Raw genomic sequence first — 19,532 nt, 5'->3', positions numbered from 1 at the left:
GGGCTAAAAAAATACACTCTGGATTTCAGGAGCTCAAAAATCATTTCACCGTGGAGTTTCTCTGTCTTAACAAATGAATCCTTTAAACTCCTCATCACCCAAGATGCTCTCAGAAATCCCTGATGGTAATTTTGGTACATCCCACAGATTCTGCAGTGGAACCATAAAGGATTAAGTGAAAGCTTCTCAGGCTGAGGTCTCACCAAGAAGAACTGGTGAGGCTTCATGTCCAACATCCACACAACTTCTACAGTGAAGGCTGTAAAACATCTTCATTCTGAAAGGCACTAATACTGGTTTGCATTGTTTTCAGATGAAAACCTTTCACACTAAGTTGCTGCCCAAAACCATAATGCAATTTACTTTTGTTATTTGAGAATAAAAGGCAAAAGAACAAAAGCCAGATTTTTCTCTTTCTATCCAAGTAGAACATTTGCCATTTGCAGCTTGGCACAGATGTCCCCACTGAGTTTTCTTTTTAACCTTGGTTTGCTTTAGCAAAGTGACACTGATTTGCAAAACTAAATGTATCTAAAACACTGGGCAGCAGAGTTTTGACAGAGAACAATAGTTCAGTATTTGATTTCTTCCTCAGAAAAGTTGATTACTGTCACAGTAAATAGTTACTCTTTTGGTTCTTTGCTTCCAGCTCTGGTTTCTCTGGAAACCATTCCCTGTCCATACACGTTACTGTGCAAGTTTGCTTTCCCTCCCCTCCCTTGGGGTGAGTCACAAAACCTCTCGTCATGCTGATGGAGTCAGATGGGCTTTTCAAAAGCCTCCAGTTTCTCCTGCACAGCAGATAACACAATTCTCCTTCTGCCATGATAAAATCAAGCCTGAGCTGGATACTGGCACTTGCTCAGGGCAGAAACCACTGATAAGATGTGATATCAGCTGCTTTTAACACTTTCATTTGAAATCTTACTGCAACCTCCAAGTTATTCCATCTACAACCTTCTGGAGCATTATTTTCCTGAGAAATCCACAAAGAAAGCTTAGCTGGCACAGAACTATGGATGCCACACATTAAGGGAATGACTGAAGTGGGAAAGGGATAGTCTGCACTCAGTTCATCTTTATTTTAGTGTATGTTTAACATACTCCTGTTTCAGCAGATCCACTTTCAAACTGTGAGCAAACATCATTCCCCTTCTTCCTTCTGGAAAACACTTCAAAGCTTTCAGGAGTTTTTATTTTTCTTTCTTTTTTCTCCTTTCTACATTACCCATACATGAATATGCAGATTTTGTCTTAGTGCTCTGAATGTTCTTTGTTAGTCCAAATTAAAAAAGCCATTCCTTCCAGCTGCTAAACTTCCCTCTTGCTCCTCCCTGAACTTTATTCATATTATTCTGTTAATAAGAGTCCACATTATTACTATCTTTCTGTTAACACTGTCAGCAGGACGAGGCACCCCAGGTACCAAACCACAGATTTTATTTGCTCCATCACCAAACATTCTCAAAAACCACTGTAGCTCTTTTGTCTTACAACTTGCAAAGCCCCAGTTTTCTGAGTTAACCTAATTTTGTTATTTTCTGCACTTCTGATTTCTGCTCATGGTACCATTCATTCTTTACTCAACAGCTTCAGCAGCAATTGTGGCAATTAGTGCTAACCTGAGCATGCCATAAAAATTTAGGGAATAGGGAGCACCTTGATTCCTCCACCCAGCCCCTCACACTCACCTCTCTGCAGACAGCAGCAATCTGTGCTTCATCCATACATGTCTCTGTGACCACATCTGTTAGAGAGCCTCCAGCCAGATACTCCATCACCACAAACAATTCATCCCCTACAAGGTAACTACAAAGAAAAAACCAAAAGCATGTCCCTGTGCCACCAGGGTGACAGTCCAGAGAGAGCCTCACCTGCTTCCAAGACCCTCAGGTAGAGAAGAGCAGGTGTGAGCAAGGGATAACCTCCTGTAACCCTTGGGATGAGGAATCAGCCAGCTGGCTGCATTTACCTGTCCAGGAAGTTGACTATGTTGGGGTTCTTTAGCTCCTTCATTACCAAGATCTCATTAATTATCAGCTCCTTCTTGGGCTGTTTCTGCAAATTGATCTGTTTAATAGCCACCTGAATAGGGCAAAATAAAACAGCAATCTCAAACCTCAGCACCCAAACCTTTCAGTCACACTTAATACAATGAAAAGGCAGAAGGAATTATGTAACAGGATTAAAGGAGTTTAGAACAGTTTGTGGCTGGCAAATTGTTAATTTATCAGCATACAACTTAAAAGAATTCAGCTTGATCAGCACACAACTTGCACCATGGCCAACATCATCCTCTTGCAGCTGAAAGGATCCACAAACAGTGAGAGAGGCCAGACCACACAGGAAAGGGCATTCAGGAGACAGAAGGACATTCACTCAATTCCATATTAACAGGCCTGAAGCAGAACAGAATCCTGTAGCAACTCAGAGATAAAATTTGAGCCCACCAATGCAAGATGAGGCAATTTATTGTTCGTTATTCTGACCAAACTGGTGTTTGGATATAAGGAATGCTGGGAGGCAGAAGGAATTCCTCTCAAAGCCATTAATGAACTGCCCAAGACAGAAAAGGGAAGATAAAGGCCCACCTCATCCAGGAAATAAGCTAACAAGGACAAGTACAGAGTTTACAATGGAGAAGAATCATCCCAGCTCTGTTAACTCCAACACTCTGAGGAGGCAGTTTGGAGTTCTGCAAGGCAACCTGGGCTGACTCCAAAACCAAACACAAGAACCAACATAAACCTGTAAAAATGATTGTTATTATATTGCTAAGGACTTTGAAGGAAGAAATTCTCATAATTCTGCAGCACACAGTGACAAAATAACTATGACTGGTGGTGGAGCAGGTTGCTGAGGATCTTGTGGGAGTTTGGAATGGAGACCTCAATGAGCAGATATTCCACAACCCCTCCAGAGCTCCTGCACCATGCCCAATCATCCTGTCTGAGAGGGAAATAATTCTAATATCTAACTAGAATTTCCCTTATGGCAATTTTTGTCTGTTCCCTCCTGTCCTGTCACTGTGTAGCTCTAAGAGGAGTGTTCTTTTTACTGAACAAACCTAACTCTGTGCTCAGGCATTAAGCAGAGGAAACCTGAGCGCTGCATGAAGTGGCAAAGTGCAGAGCAGGGCACAGAAAGGCCCTGGACCCCAAAATTCACTCTGCAATCAGAAAGAGGACATGAATAGTGCAGTGTGTAGAGAGTAAATTAAGAGACACTGAGGTGATGGCAAGGCTCATGTTGCATCAAGATGTAGTGCTCCACTGCAGGACTGCTGAATGTGGTTACTGCTGAAAGGACATTTATTTATCAGTGACCTAAAGAATGCCTATTGTGGATTTTTAAAGGAAAATTTAGGAAAGAAAGGAAATAAAAACTGAAAGAATATTAAGGAAATCTGAAGTTAAATAGAGACAAATAATTCCTAAAATCTGAGTCCCAAAAGCCCTCTGTCTCCCAAGATATGGACACTGGGTGACAAACATGCAGAGTACTGCTGATGCCACCAGTTCCACTGGAGAAACCAAGGGATGAAAGCAAAGAGTAGGATATGGAGAAGACATTCTGAGGGCATCCCATGAGACAAGCTTGCTTCCCTAGAGACAGACACAGCCAAGTGTGCCAAGACTAAACAAAATTTTATTTCTTGTTCTACAACAATGCCTGCAATTCTTGAAGGATAAGCCATTTTACAAAGTCACTTCTGGAACACCTCACTCTCTCTGCTTTTCATTGGAAAGGCTGTTTTTAGCTTTCACCCTCTGATTACTATAGAACAAGGCACATTGTTAAAACTGACTATGACAAACAGATCTGAGAGGTGACAGCAGCAATGGGAGCCACTGAAGGAAATCACTCAAATCACTCTGGCCACCAACAGAAGAACATTTAAACAAAAAATGAACATAGAAATCTTACCTCCTGCCCTGTTGCCACATCAATAGCTGTGAAAACTGTACCTGAAGCCCTGTGAAGAGAAAGAAATATCTTACAGCAAGTTGCACAGCCAAGTCACAAACACAAAATGGTTTCAGTTTTCAATTCAAAATTTCCACCACTTTTCCAGTGATGCCTTCACTGTTTATTTACTTTACTGTTTGCTTCCCAGAGAGGTCACAGCTGCCTCATCCCTGGAAGTGTCCAAGGTCAGGTTGGACAGGGTTTGGAGCAACCTGGGCTAGTGGAAGGTGTCCCTGTTCATGGGAGGGGGTGGAACTTTAAGGGATGGGCTCTAAGGTCTCTTCCCACCCTAAATAGGGTGGGATTCTGTGATTTATCTGCTCAATGCAGCCAACATCTCTGCCTGCACAGGCAGTGGTGTGAGGCAGAGAACAGCACCCTGCTGCTAACACTGGCCCACTGGGGATAAAAGTTGGGGTCAATACTTACCCCTGCCCGATTTTTTCATATCTGGTGTATTTTTTCTTGGGATCTCCTATGCTTACAATAGTGCCTGAAAGAAAAAACCAACCAAACAGTCAGTCCAATCCCACTGCCCCCCAACAGCAGGGCTGGCCTGGCCAAGATAGGCACAAGAGTGGGTCAGCTCAAATAGCAAAGCTGGTGCACCAACAGCCAAAGCTGCAGGGGAGCATTAACACAGTGAAAAATCATCACCAAGATGATTATGGAACAAGCAACAGCAGAAACTATTTTGTTACTATGGTTTGATGGAAATACAGTTGTGACACTGTGATGTGCATGTATGATACAACCCCAAACCTGCTCTATCCCTGTTGTCCACCCCACAGGGCTCCAAGCATTACAAACCTCCCCAAGCCAGAGCTCTCAGCTGCTGCTGCACACAAAGCCACCCAAGCACTGCACACAAAGCAAGGCTGAGGCCAAAACTCTCATACTGCTCCCCTGCTTATCTGAAATGAAGGCACCTACGTAGTTTCTCCATGATGTCTTCATCTGACATCTTGGTTTTCTTTTTCTGTTTATCCCCTGCTTTGGAGGCGCTGTCGGCGCAGGTGTCACCGGCCGGGGCAGGGATGGGGTCAATGACAGAGCGGGTGTAAATCTGCAAGGGACACCAGAGACCTCAGCAGCTGCTCTGCCACCACTGACCTGCAGCTGAAACCCACCACAGCCCTGCAAAGATCCCCAAGCAACATTTTATAACAGGTATGAGGCAGAAATTAGAGCTGAGACACATTAAAGCTCCATCAAACAAGATGCTGGCAACATTACTGACCCTTCAAAGAGATCCAGGCACCTCCTGAACAGAGAGGATGCCAGGAGATTCCACAGTGGGTTGCTCAGATTTTTATCTGCTTATTCTTTATAATCCATACCGGTTAACAGAGCAGAAAGCACTATTTAATAGTGAGATCAACTTCTACTAAGATCTAAAGGAAAAAGATGTTTGATTGCCATAAAAAGAAGGACGAGATTCTCAAATACTTCCCAGTTGTCCCCAGTTTAAGGTTTTTCTAAAGGGATTTAATTTCTTGGAGCTTTATTTAATTTCCTCCTGAGCTGTTCACAGATCTACACAGCTACTCCAGAAATATCCAGCTGTGGATCTCTCACCTTTTATATGTCTAAATCCCAAGAGTGGGAAATTATCAAGCAACATCCCTAGACAAATAAACATAATTCACATTTGCACTCCTGGAAAAAGTGGGCAGCAGAGAGGCAAAATGTACAGCTCCCACAGCCAAAAGAAAAAGCTGGAGTAAGTGGGATCCCTGGGACACCATTACCAAGGTGTGCAGATGAGGGCTGCCCTAAAACTTAATTAACATCTTCTCTAGCATTTCCTGTAGTAATTAACATCTTCTCTAGTATTTGTTCCTGTAGTGCTGATGACTTTGTGAGTGAAATAAGCTTTTAAATCTAAAATTTGCATTGGCTGGGGTTTAGGTGGTGTACTTGGGAGGGGCTACCACACTGCAACCCAATCAAATAAAGGAAAGCAAATACATTACACCTGTATCACTGTGCTGCACAAAGTTCCACAAATGGCCTACAGGTTTTATTTAGGAGTAAGAATCCTCCTCCTCCTCCTCCTCACATGTTGGGTTGAAGGATAAGCATAACTGGATATCTTCAACACAAGCTGACAAACAAACTGACAAATTTCAGTGATCTGAGACGTTTTTTTCAACCTAAATGATCCTATGATTCTATTAACTACAGGACTTCTAATCCAACTGATGTTCAGAAATTAGGTATTTTCTTAGCAAATTCAAAAACCAGAACTTTTCCCTAAAAACTAACAGCAGCTTATTGCCCAAATAAAACACTTCCCTAAAAAGCAGAAGTTCTGCAATGCTGAGAAATGCAGGTCTGTCAGTTTTCCAGCTGCTCACCGATTTTGTGTGATCTGGCCGTGGAGCAATCACAGGAGGAGGAGTCTCTTCATCATCCTCATCATCATCTGCCACAGCTGTTGATGGTTCTGAACCTTTGGCATTGGTCTACATTTTTACCAAAGTTTAAAAAAGACAGATAAATGAATTCTCTCCCACAGAATTAAAGACTTTACTTTTTTTTTTCTTCACATGAAGAGAAAATAATTCTTACCAATGTCAAAAGAAAATAACTTAAACCACCAGTCTACCACTCAGTTATTATATTTTATTATCAGACTCAAACACTGTTGCTGCAGTAAAATATGTGATTGACCACCCAAATTTATGTTTCTATTTCACAAAAAAAAACCCTCTTAATTTTTATACTTTTAATCTTTACACAGTTTAATACTTCAAGATTCAGGATATAACAAGTATAGAAAACCTGAACTTGTATGCAGCACAGAATAGCCAAATAATAGTAAACACACTCACCATTGGTGTTCCTGAAGGGAAACCATCTTTTTCTAAACAGGACAAATAGCAGAATACATAAAATCATCAGAAAAAAAGTAATACAAAGTGAACTTGTCAAGTACAGGGTAAGAATATTACAAAGCCTTACTACTAAGCAACTTTTGCAAAGAATTTGGAAGAAAAGTTGTAAAACTGCACCTGTTTGTGGGACAGTCCTCTCAGCCCCCAACTAGGAATCACAAATTATTCTGCACTGCTGATGTCACCAGCTGGTGACATCAAGTTCAGAGACAGCTGTGAAGAGCAAGGCCTCCAGCACAAAACCAGTTCATCCCAGTCCCAGAGCCCCAGCTTGATAAACACAGCCCATTCAAGCTCATTTTGGCTGCTCTTCTGAATGATGCAGTTCCCTTTCTTCCCCTCTCCACTTAAAACAGGAAATTAACTGGACAACGCCAGTTTCCAGTCAGTTTTAAATCCATCTTTGTGTATTTGTGCCTCATTGAAATGCACCTTGATTTTAGCACTTGAACCTCATTTATCATTCTGACACAGAGGAAGACAGTGCTCCAAATTCCAACTCCAGTGTCTTGCACACTTGGCTCTCACCTGGAGCAGAAAAACTCAGATATTTCTGTTTTGCTGTGTCTTTGGAGTCGTAGAATTTCAGCACATCTAGTACCGCCTGGGGGTTTTTCTTCTGTTCTAGCTTGGTGATATTTGAGGTCTGCAGCAGCCTAGCCCATTGTTCTGGCATTCCCTGAAAAAAACGGGATTTAAAGCATCCTTTTTGTATTTTAAGGTTTTTTGAAAGCAAAACAAATTTCTTTCCTCTATAAAAGTATAACATGCACAACCTTATGCACACAACTGAGTAGGATGGGGAGGCAAAGGTGGAAATACAGATCACAGGATACAACTCCTCCAGGTGAGGAGTGGGAACACAAAAACACTCAACAGATCCAGTGTTACCCAGGAAAGAGAGCAAACTGAAGTGGGTTTGTCAGGGAGGGCTCTCCCAGGTGACACAAAGCATTCAGATGTGACACTGGCATTGCAGAAGAAATAACAGGTCACAGTGCACTGTACAAGCACAGAGGGAAAACAGTTCCTTGGTAGAAACAAGACTCAATTGCACTTTATTCTAAAGCTCTGCCTTGGCTTCACTGCAGCACTGACCTATGGTGTTCCCTGAGCTGCTCCAAGGCAGGAATACTCACAGTGAACTCTCCAGTGACAGCATCAAAGCCAACATGGATGGTATGTTCAAAATCTGACGGTGGGGAGATTTCTGGCCTTTCCTTTTCCTTCTTCTTGCTTCCTGAAAAAGATATTCAAAAATCTCAATGTTAGAAAGAAATCCTTCCCTGTGAGGGTGCTGAGGCCCTGGCACAGGGTGCCCAGAGAGCAGCTGTGGGTGCCCCTGGATCCCTGGAAGTGTCCAAGGCCAGGTTGGACAGGGCTTGGAGCAACCTGGGATAGGGGAAGGTGTCCCTGCCCATGGCAGGGGTGGAACTGGATGGGCTTTAATTCCCTTCCAACCCAAACTGTGCTGGGATTCTGTGATTCCTTGTTCCATTCAAATAATTTATACTCAGGTAGCAAGAAAAGAAAGAGATTAAGAGCACCAGAGTGATGAAATCTAAACATATTAAATGTTTACAATGCAAAAAAGGACATTTTAATATAGATTAAGAACAGCAGAAGAGACAACTTCAGTTCAACCTCAAGTTCACCCTAAAGACACTTAAAACTCAGTTGCCTCACTGCTTCAATTCAAGGTAATTAATGCAAACTAAGACTTCCTGTGATGAAGATAAGAGTTTATAGCCTCAGAGCAATTACCTAATTTAAATTAAAGGTGGGGGAAGCATAATAAGTACCAGAAGCAGGAACAAATAATTAGAGGGACCACATGCACAATCCAACCTAGAGTCAATTGAATTTATAAGATATTTTCTAACACCTCGGGCTTTGGATTTTTGTTTGTTTGTTTTGGGAGTTTTCAGGGTGTGGCTTGGGGGGGGGTTTATTTTAATTTAATTTTTCTGCTTTGTTTCTAAATTCACCTTAAAAGTCCTGTTGTTTGAGTATAGAAAAAGCAGGTAAAGCAGCACTCTCTTGGTTACTACACAGCAAGCAAAGCTGGTGCTGCTCAGAGGCAGGAATCCATGTGAAATCCCCTCCTGCTGGGAAGGGAAGCACGGGGAGTGAGGACAATAGTCAGAATGAAAAGCCATGTGGGCTGCCTGCAGCTGAACAATGCCATGGAAAGACACGGCTGTTATAAACAGGATATCTTTAATATGGCTGCACAGGGCAGAGCCAAAAAGCAAACAGGCTGTCAGATGTTTCATTAACACACAGGAGAAACTCGTTGCTGTGAGAAGCAAGGGAAGCACCATTTCTGATCTATTTCTTGCAGTTTTTTATGTGGAAGCAAGGGAGAACATGATATACATATATAAAGTTGTATTTCTTAGGAAAGCCCCTGTTTGGGAGCACTTGACACGCAGTGAACAGGAGCTGGTGCTCAAGCCCTTCAGCATGTGCTGGGTAAATAAACCCACTCCTTCCAAAAATACACAGATCCCATGAGTAGGCAAGGCAAGGAGACTGAAACCCATTGCCTCCCAGCCCACAGGAACAGCAGAGCAGCACTTCAAACAAACAGCCCCAGCCAGAGGCAAGCCCGGTGAGTCATGTGCTGGCAGGACATCCTCAGCTCTGAGAACAAGGCCATGGTGAGGCTACGCTGCCTCCCAGCCCTGGGACTGAAACAGGAATCCTCCCAGTGCAAGGCAATGCTCCTTCCCAACTGCACATGGTGAGCCCCAAAGTACAAAGTCTGTAAGGAGAACATGAGAAGCTACCACAGGTTGGTGGCTGCACCCCAAAAGAGACTCCAGCTCGCTGAAGGTGCTGAATGTGGCAGGTCTGGGTGCTGTGCAGTGCTCTTTGTCTGGAGGAAGTTCTGCCTTACCCCTTCAATCCTGCAGAAATGGGTGTTTGACCATTTTGTTATTGGTTATGGGACCCAGAATTTGGCCCTTGGCCCTGCAGAGACACACAGGTCCTTTGGAAGGATTTGGTGAGCTGGAGAAAAGCTCTGTCTGGTTAAGAAGGTGCTTCAGATACAACTGGACTCTTCCCCCAGGGTAGCCACAGGCACTCAGTACGGTGTCAGCCTCGGTACTTCCCAGGGCCAAGTACCTCAGGGTGCCCTTGCTTGCCACCAACCAAATTCCATACACAAGGCAAGAAACACAGCTGTTTCCCAACAGCTGGAGGCAGCAGGCAGCTGATTCCAGATGTGCACCTGGAGTTGCTGAGCTCCAGCTGAAACCACACTGAAATGTGCCCCCAAACACGTGATGTGCAGGATCTGGGTGATGCCCTCAGCATCAATGCTTTCTGCTCAAAGACAAACATTTCTGGTTTTAGGGGACTATTTTAAAGCTTTCCAAAACCACACAGAGGTTCCTTTCACTTCAGAAGTCAGGCCAAGAAAATTCATGGCAATAAAGTGCTCTAGTAAGAAGATGACTATCACTCCATTTATCCTAAACAATGGAACCAGGGGGGGAAAAAATCTTCCATGACTGGTGATTAAATAATCCCTTCAAACCCTTAGGATTATTTCAGCACAGAACTAGCTCAGACTTGGGACAGAAACTGTGTAATTGCTAAATCTCTTCATCTGCAAGTCCCCCAAAGCACAAGAACCTCCCAAGAGAGGATCCAGAAGCAGATGAGGCTGGCCAGGAGGGACCTTGCAAAATCATATGGACAGAGATGTGCAGACAAAGCCAAACAACATTCCTGGATAATTTTTTCATTTTCTGAAAAGGAACACTGAACATTTCTGTAGTGATTTGTTAAACTTACTCACTGCCTGGAGACATTTTTCCCATGACAAAATTTCTACCCCAGGTTGACAGATTATTTTTCATTTAGTCCCAATGTATTTTTTAAATCTGAGCATGAAGTTAATATTTCTGTAAAGCTTCCCAGCAGCTGAATTTAAAGAAAAGAAGGATTTAAAAGGGCATTTCTGGGGAGGGTGCGTCCCAGCCATGCTAATGAACAAAACAACTAACATCTGACCATTGTGTGAGTGCCAGAAAGACACTGGGCCCACTTCTGCTCTGCTTACATTCAACAGCCAGTTTTGCAGACTTGAGGGCCAAAATCCCTTCTTTGGATATTTATATTAGCCTTGCTGCAGGTCATGCAATAGACAAGTTTCTTCCAAATTGAAAAAAATACAACTTCCAGATAGTTTCTCTAATTTGGGTAATTCAATTTCCATTTTTCCTAATATCTTGCCATGCAGGAAAGCCTACTTTTCTTTCAGGAGGACATTAATTGAATTACTTTTTAACATCTAGAAAACACAAACTGACACTAATTTCCCCTAAAATGCAATTTTCTCAGAAGAAATCCTTTCTCCTACTTTCAGTTTGCAACACAAAGTATCAGCAGGTAGATGCTAAATAAATATGCAGATTAATTTGCCTAAACTTGGTACTTGTCAATATCTAGAGTGGTCTGAATAATCATCAAAGGACTCCAAAGCAACTTTAGATGAGCCAATACAACTTTAGATAATTCTTCAATCACCTCCCCATTCCAGCAATGAACAAACCCACCATCAAAATGAAAAGAGAAAATGTCCCTGGAGAAAAAAGGTGTCATGGAATGTCACAAAGCTCTCACTTGCATTCATAATCATTTGTTACTAGTTCAGAGCAAGGACAACCTTCCTTAATGTGGGATTTATGTTCTACTTCAACATGTCCTATTTCATCCCCCCCTGTAAAAGGGCTCAAATGCTCTGATGAGCCACCAATGCAACAGCATAAAGACAAGTGCCATCCCAGCTCCTAAACTATTCTCCTTGCCTGAAGATGGACAGATTTGATCCTTCCATGTGATTTTCTTCCAGTATTTCCTTGTGAGACCAACAAGAACATGGTCAAACACCCACTTCTGCAGGACTGAAGGGCTAAGGCAGAACCTGCTCCGGACACAGAGCACTGCACTGACCTGACAGCACCAAACCTGCCATCTTCAGCACCCAAATTCTGCACCCCAAGGGCTGGAGTCTCTCTTGGGATGCAGCCACCAACCTGTGGTAGCTTCTCATGTTCTCCTTACAGACTTTGTACTTTGGGGTTCACCCATGTCAGTAGAGAGACCATCACTGCTACAGCCATGGACAGGCTATTTCACAATAAATGACCTTGTGAAAGAACTAATCTGCCTCCAGAAATTACACTGGCCAAATCCTTCCATCCCCCATAAAAGGAAACACACCTTCTACTGCTGAGAGCAGAAAGCTAGGCCTTGGGAACAGAGGGAAACCTGTCTCTCTGGGTTTGATCTGCAGGGAGAGGCAGACTGCAGAGCTGCTCACACAGCTGAGAGAGAGTGAAAACCAGCCCTGGGGAAAACACTGAGCCAAGAGAATAATCAACCAGAGGAGCAGAATCTCTTCAAACAGCCAAACCTGTGTCAGCATGACTGAACCAGTCCTGCCCAGCACACCAGCAGTGAGGCACAGGGAGCCAAGAGCACAGAAGGCATCAAGAGCAGCAGGGTCCACTCCAAGGTGCATAAAAAGTCATGTTAACCAGTAGACTAATAAAATGCTGAGCAGATTCAGGTCAGGCTTAAGTTCCTGTGCAGTTTTACCATCTCAGATGTTAGGAGGTGTTTTTATCTGTTTTGTTGTACATGGACACGTTCTTGAGAGCCAGAAGCAAGAGCTCCACTGCTGTACATGCACTCCCCATACAGAAAAGAGGACAAATAACACACAAATACAGTCTAGTATTCATTATAGCAACTTTCTTTCTCAGAAATAATCTTTTTTACAGCAAATCAGGTTTATCTATCCATTAGTAATCAATCCTAACAGTGCAGTTCCACAGACAAAAATATGTAATTTCTCTGAATTTTCTTTCATGCAACTGCACCTTCACCACTACTTCTTTACTGACTTTTTTTCCTCCTCAAGGTGCCACATAAATGACCACCAACATGAAGTAACTTCCAAACCAGCTGGGTGCTCAGTTTGAATCAGAAATCTGCATCTAAGTAACATGATCCCCAGGAATGCCAAACATGGATTAGGGCTGTTTGGAAATGCATTACTTCAAGCTGGGCAGCAAACAGGGGCTGTTCTTCCAATCCCCTACACTTGGACAGGCTGGACTCTGACATGTAAAGCACCACCAAAACTTACAAGGAGAGTAAAGAATAGGAGTGGATAAAGGAGGCATCTTACCTTTTTCATTATAGAATATGGAGATGATTTTATGCCTGGGTTTCCTCTCTTCTGGGACAGAGGGCAGGGGTTTAAAGCTGTTGTTGGTTGGTAACTGGTCTTTGCCCCCTGCACTGAAGATAGCGCTGCTCATCCGCACAGGAGGGGCAGGGGGCTTGTCTTCCAGTTCTCCGTTGTCAGACATGGTTCTCAATAGCTAGGGGAAGCCCTGGAAGAGAAAAAAAATGTGATTTGAACACAGGAAAAGAGCATGGAGCACATGAATGTACCGTTCCTTCTGCTGGCACAGGGGAAGGAGGCGTGAATTCAACTCTGAGGAACGCAGACACTGCCGCCTCCACCAAAGGAAGCAAATCCCTTCCTCATTCCCACTTCTGGGCCACCCATTCATTTGTGCCAGCAGCAGCATTTGTGGGATGGAGCCACAAACATTTCCAGTGATAAAAGTAATCCAGACCAAATGAACAATTCCCTGATCTGGCTCTCTGTTCACACAAAGGGCCTAAGTACAACATCCTTTGGGGGTAGCTCTAGTCCAAAAAGCTTCATGCTCTAGTACCAAACAGTTTTAAAAGCCTTCCCCTTCTTGTCATTTATCAGACAAAAGAACAGCTTGTGTTTGTAAGCCATAATTCAGCACGCTATCCACATTAAGTGGCACGCAAAACATCTCTACCAAATCACACAGTCTACATTAAAGAGCTCAGCACTGAGATCCACAGGATCCACTTCTGAATGAGGCTTGCTTTGCTTCTCCAATTGGTGCCAAACTTTCTCCACTTGCAGAAAATAACACATAAGTATCACCACAATGCTCTGAATCCTCAACAAAACCATGAGTGAAAACACGGACAAACAGCTGCTAGAGCTGCAACCACAGCACAATAAAACATCTACGTGACACATTCCCCATTCAGAAAGATCTCTGCTACCATTTCCTCCCTCCTTGTAGTATTTCAGGGATTTTTTTTCTGATCACCAGGAAACAGGCAGCCTCTCTGCTACAGAGTAAAGAGCAGAAAGAAAGACTGAAAATACTTCTCAATGACAGGTAACAAACAGTAACAAATGTACCCTCAGTTCCTCTGTTCACTCAAATGACAAGTTACTTCTTTGGGACAGGAGCCAACACATCTTTGTGTTGACTTCCTTCTCCTCTCACAACAGTTGGAGAGGGAAATGGGAATCTCATTGGGAAATGAATGGCCTCCTGGTGCCCACCAGCTTCCCATCACATCTCAAGGCATGACTCACATGGTCAGTGCCATTCACGAGAGCCACAGCAAGGCAGTGCCCTCCCCTGCCAATTACTGTGCTCCAAACAGCACAACACCTGCATCCTGCCCAGCAGCACAACTAAAACAACGTGGGCTGTCATTCCCTGGCATTTCACAGGGTGGCTGAATGCTGCCAAATCCCAACAGAGAGACACAAGCCAGGCCAGCAACCTGGACTGGAGCAGCACTCTGGTTTATGTTGTGAAGCTCAAGGAGATTAACATTAATTATCCCCATAAATGACCATGAAGGAATGTAATTTCTGTAATATATCATCAGAGGCACAAGCAGCACAATGTTCTGGCAGAGCAGCAAAAACTGGACATGTGCTGGTTGCTCCATGACTTGGAGGGCAGGGGGAAAACCAATCCAAACTGCACAGCCCTGCCTTGGAGCCTTCTCTGCTGATGGAATTATAAACAGACCTGACACCTGAACGTGGCTGCAGGGATGCACCTGTAAATCAGGCACTGATTCCCAAGTATGGAGGGGCTTGACAGCTGGCCTGCAAGCAAAGCTGAGTTAATAGAAGAAATAACAATTAATGATTTTCAAGTGTATCCATAGCTAAGAAGAAGACAAGGTCATCTGCATGGAAACAGATTAGAAAAAATAAATGAAAAATTTTGTAAGCTAAACTACGTGCCTAAGTAGATGTGCACAGGTGTCTTATTAAATTTCTGTAAAACTTTTGCCAATTATATTGATGCAAATTGCTTTACACCAATGAGTATAAGAAGTTATTGTGATGTAGGTAATGACTTAAGATCACGGTTTGTTAAGAGTATAGAAGCTAAAAAACACGCAGAATAAAAAACTTTTTTCTTCTTAAACCCTGATCACGTGTGTGTGTCACATCCAGCCTAACAGTAACACCAACACTCTTCCAAATCCACTTACTGATTGCTATTTCAGTTGTGGCAAGTTATCTGCAAGATTGTCTTTTTTCCACCACAATATGGGGTACAAAAATTAAGTATCCTACAATCCAACAGCAGGCTTGAGCAGCCAACCCATATGGATTTTAATTGCAAATGCTTCCCTTACAAGACATTGCAGCAAGGACATGCCACCCATTTCAGATGTATAAATCAAATAAGGTATTTGCTTTATTAACATATAATAGATCCACCAAATCCAACTGATATATTCATATATATGTATATATTCCTATACATGTATATTTATATATACAGATATATATTGAAGTCGAGTCTGGAGTGATGGTAATACAGGGAACCATAATCTATGTCCCTTCTGTTAATCAAACCTCAGAGAAGAGGTGGATATAGGGTCATTAGATACCCAAATGGGGACAGGTAAAACAAAAAATCTCCTCTTTACAGCCAAATAAACCACAGCAAGTAAATAAGTGCATCACATAACTTGAAACCCAAATTGGTACACTGGGCAAAGAAAACAACATAATGAGTGGCCTTTTGTATTTTTCTAAAGGAAACCCTATTAGTACCTCCATCTGTGCAGTTCTTCTGAGGTGTCTGATAAGAGCAAGAGGAGGATGGAAGGATAAACAACCCACCTGCACCTGAAACTGGACAAGAACAGACTTGGCACTCCAAACCCACAGCAATTCCCCACACACTCCCTCAGAGAGGCAGTCACTAAATTAACAACACTGCCATGTGATACTCAGGCTACAGATTTAAAAAAAAAAAAAAAGCAACACACCAAAAAAAACAACCAACTGCACTTCCGCTGATTTTTTAAATAAAATTAAAAATAATTTAGAATTTTATTTTAAAATAAATTTATTGTGTTATAATTCTAAAATAAAATTCTCACTCTAGCAAAAATCCTTCATTTTCAGTGACAAGCAGCTCATCACATACTCAGTCTTGAGCCAAAACAAATTATTCCTTAGTATCTTGTGTGCTCAAGAGGAGAGACTGTGAAACAACAAGTTGGAAGGAAGGATATGGAAATCCAAATCTGTTTCTGGAGAAAATCAGCACTCCAAGGAACTGGTGTAGAGCATCTGAGCAGAACCCTGAGCTCTGAGGAGCTGCTGACTGTTCAGAGTGCTCACCAGAGATCCTTGACCTCGCTCAAAGTACAGCCCAGGAGCTCCACAGCAGGAAAACAACCTGTGGGGCTGGTGGGGCAAACTGCAGTGACAGAAAGAGCTCAGGCATCAGCTTCCACCTAGAGGACTGCCTCCAGCACCAAAACCCTTCCAGCTCAATAAATCTGTGGTCTAGGAAAACCTCAGCTGCAAGGAACAATTTAAACTGTGATTTATTTAACAAGACATGGTAGAATTTCTCAGTGGCCGTTTCAAAGATCATTAATAAAATAAAGTGCTGAATTCAAACCTAGTTTGCACAAAGGCCTATTTCAAAGCTTTCAATTCATCATTTAAATAAATGACAACAGATCCACTCAGGCCAAGAACATCATGAAGCACAGTTCTGATTCTTCAGTCATCATGGGAAGTAAAAAATCAATCATTTTGTCCAGGTTCAAATTCAAATAGCCCTCTTTTTTTCTGCACTCAGCTGTAGAAGAGAGCAGTTCCCCTCTCCTTTATCCTTATCCTGTCTTTATCACGCAAAGAAAGTTTCCACAGTGTCAGGAAGTTTTTGGAAATGGCTACAGAGGTTTGGCATTATAGGCAATGACTGGAGCAGGGACTGAAAAAGGAAAAAAAATTAAAAGAAGAGTGCAAATACCCCCCAAAGCTGTTCCTGCTCTCTCAGGCTCCAAAGAGGAGAAGGAGCCTGTTCAGAGCAGCAGCCAGACAGAATCACTCCTGCACCATCACCCACTGCCTGCCCTGCTGATTTGCAGGGAATTGCAAAGACATGGGGGATTTTTTTTCCAGTGTCTGCCAGGAATCTGTCACCCAGCAAAGGGGATGTCAGGCTCATATTTCTCTGACACAATCAGACAACACAAGTAAGTAATGGTTGTTTTTTTAGCTTGGTTGAAAGACATTCAGCCAAATGGTGAACCTGAATTTGAGCAGCCCTACAAAAATAGGCTAAAGGTAATACATGGAAGAGGGATTCACTTTCATCTTTGCCAGTGAAGGAAATACCAGTAATAATAATGTATTCAAGCACATCAGCAGCTCCCCCACAATCACTACTCACACTACATTTCGTGCAAGAACTAGAAAGCAATGGATTGAACCACAGAGAGCGGAGAAGCTGCAAATAACACTTGACTACAGCCTTCACACAGGTTCAGTCCCACCACAGGACACAACTGCAGCCCAAAAAGACAGACAAAAAAAGCTAAAAGCTTTTCTCCCCACAGTTCTGCTGCTTAACCCACAAAACACAGTCACAGGTGCCAGTGCCGGTGACCACGGTGCTCTGATTCTCAGCCCTCATCCCCAGGACATGACACTCCTCTCTCCTTTTGACAAAAGTTTCTTGCCCTGCACTGGGGCAGTGAAAATGAAGTGCTCTCTCCATCCTACACAGCCAAAGAACAAATGTGCTCTTCTGCAGAGGCAGCAGAGAGGGTCCAGAAGGGTCTGGGTGTCCTGAATCCCTCACCACCAACACTCGGAGAAGCTGGAGAAGTTGCTCACAACTGCAACTCCTCTCTCCCATCAGATCACTGAGTCCAACAGTTAATTCAGCACCATTACCTTTCCCACCTTTGCCCAGAGAGGCTGAGGCAAGACAAGCACAGGGAGCTCCTTGTGTGGTTGAACCCACCTCTGGTCCCTCCCAGCTCCTGCAGGGACCTGCCCACCACGTTCACATGCTCCAAGTTTCATTTTTACAATCTACATCCTGCTGCTCACTGTCTTTCCTCTTTTGGGGATGGAAAGGGCCCCAAAACTCAAGGTCATGGCCAGGTCACAGAAGAGAGACAGCCATTCCTGTCCCTGGTGGGGAAACACCCAGAGAAACGTAACCCTGCCAGTGAGTAAAAGCTAAAGTGAGGCTTGGGCAGCGCTTTCACAAAGCTGACAAACACACACTGCTGCAGCACGTCAGTCTCAATGCTTTGGCTTTGACTTGCCCTTTTTTGTTGTTTGTCCCCCCCAGTTCCCCTTGTGTGAGCATAAAGCTGGCTGCTTCCTGAAGGACTTCCTAAGCACAGCTCTGGTGCCAGCCCAGCTCCCTCGTGATAGGGATGGAGCGTGACACGCACTCCCATCCCAGCTGAAGCTCTGTGCTGCCCTTCAGGCCCCCTGATTCTGGAAAAAAACAAACATTTTTCTTCTCCAACTTGGCTTGCAGACAAGGAAAGGAAATAAAAGGAAAATTGAATAAAAGGATGAAAGGAAATAAAACAAAATAGAAGTCAATCATTCTGCTATCTGCTATTAGTGCACACTCACATTTTCCCTGGAGCACTTGTATTTGAGCAGATTCAGTTTTAAATCTGGATTACAGTGCAAACAAATGAGCTTTACAAAGCCCTGAGCAGGGGGAGGAAGATGGCACTGTGTGCCAAACCAAACAGCTGGTGTAGAAAGTTCTCACATCACAATGACCTGAATTTGTCCTCTTAAGATGTTCAAATTAATGAATTTGAGCAGTCCAGGCTGCACCTGTATTTCACTGCCTGGGATGCAATGCAAAACTACATCAGGCTACTGCTTGGAAAAAGAAACCAAAACAAAACAGATCCAGATTAGAGCTGCTTGATAGCATGTCCCTAAATTCCTGCTGCTGGCACACAATACTGTGCTTTACACTGCCACTGATCTCTGAGGAGTCAGAGCTGAATCAGTGAAATACATCAAATAAATCTGTCACAGGAGCCACAGAGAGCTGCAAACTGAACTCAGCTCTTCACTGCAGGTAAATATTACTCAGCTCATTTACTATCAGCAGCACAACACAGAAGGAGCAGCACAAACATCACATTTAAGTCCATTTGGCAGGGCTGATCAAAAAAGACGAGGAACAAATTTGAGGCTAGTAAGGCATTAAGAAACAACCACTTTGCTTTTAATGTGCCACTACAGCTGCAGGATACTTTTGGGACAACACCTGAAACACTTGGGCCATGCACACAGCTTGAGGGCAACACAGCAAAACTGTCTGTGGCCTGGCAGAAGGAACTGAAGAAAAGAGAACAGGCCAAAAATGAAGGAAGGGCTGCTGGTGGGTGCAGTCCCTGCAGAGGACACCAGGGTTCCACTGCAGATCCCCAGGCAGAGCCTTCACCACTTCCCCGGGGGCCTCA

The 19,532-nt window shown here is 43.4% G+C and overlaps 1 protein-coding gene across 1 annotated transcript in view; it reads right to left on the bottom strand.

Moving 5' to 3' along the window:
• PAK2 (p21 (RAC1) activated kinase 2) overlaps positions 1-19,532 on the bottom strand; it is a 43,050-nt gene that overhangs the window by 8,216 nt on the left and 15,302 nt on the right. Inside the window, exons 2-11 of the mRNA XM_066556455.1 lie at positions 13,081-13,288; positions 8,009-8,109; positions 7,398-7,548; positions 6,807-6,838; positions 6,330-6,437; positions 4,903-5,035; positions 4,399-4,462; positions 3,928-3,976; positions 1,973-2,085; positions 1,692-1,809 (exon numbers count right to left, since the gene is read on the bottom strand). Of these exons, the coding sequence (XP_066412552.1) occupies positions 1,692-1,809; positions 1,973-2,085; positions 3,928-3,976; positions 4,399-4,462; positions 4,903-5,035; positions 6,330-6,437; positions 6,807-6,838; positions 7,398-7,548; positions 8,009-8,109; positions 13,081-13,264 (1,053 nt within the window). The 5' untranslated portion in view covers positions 13,265-13,288. The remainder of the gene's footprint in view (positions 1-1,691; positions 1,810-1,972; positions 2,086-3,927; positions 3,977-4,398; positions 4,463-4,902; positions 5,036-6,329; positions 6,438-6,806; positions 6,839-7,397; positions 7,549-8,008; positions 8,110-13,080; positions 13,289-19,532) is intronic.

The sequence above is a fragment of the Molothrus aeneus genome, chromosome 10 (assembly GCF_037042795.1).
Source record: "Molothrus aeneus isolate 106 chromosome 10, BPBGC_Maene_1.0, whole genome shotgun sequence".
Classification (NCBI taxonomy): Eukaryota; Metazoa; Chordata; class Aves; order Passeriformes; family Icteridae; genus Molothrus; species Molothrus aeneus.
The sequence above is the reverse complement of the archived record's forward strand: the minus strand, read 5'-3'. Positions and strand labels throughout refer to the sequence as shown.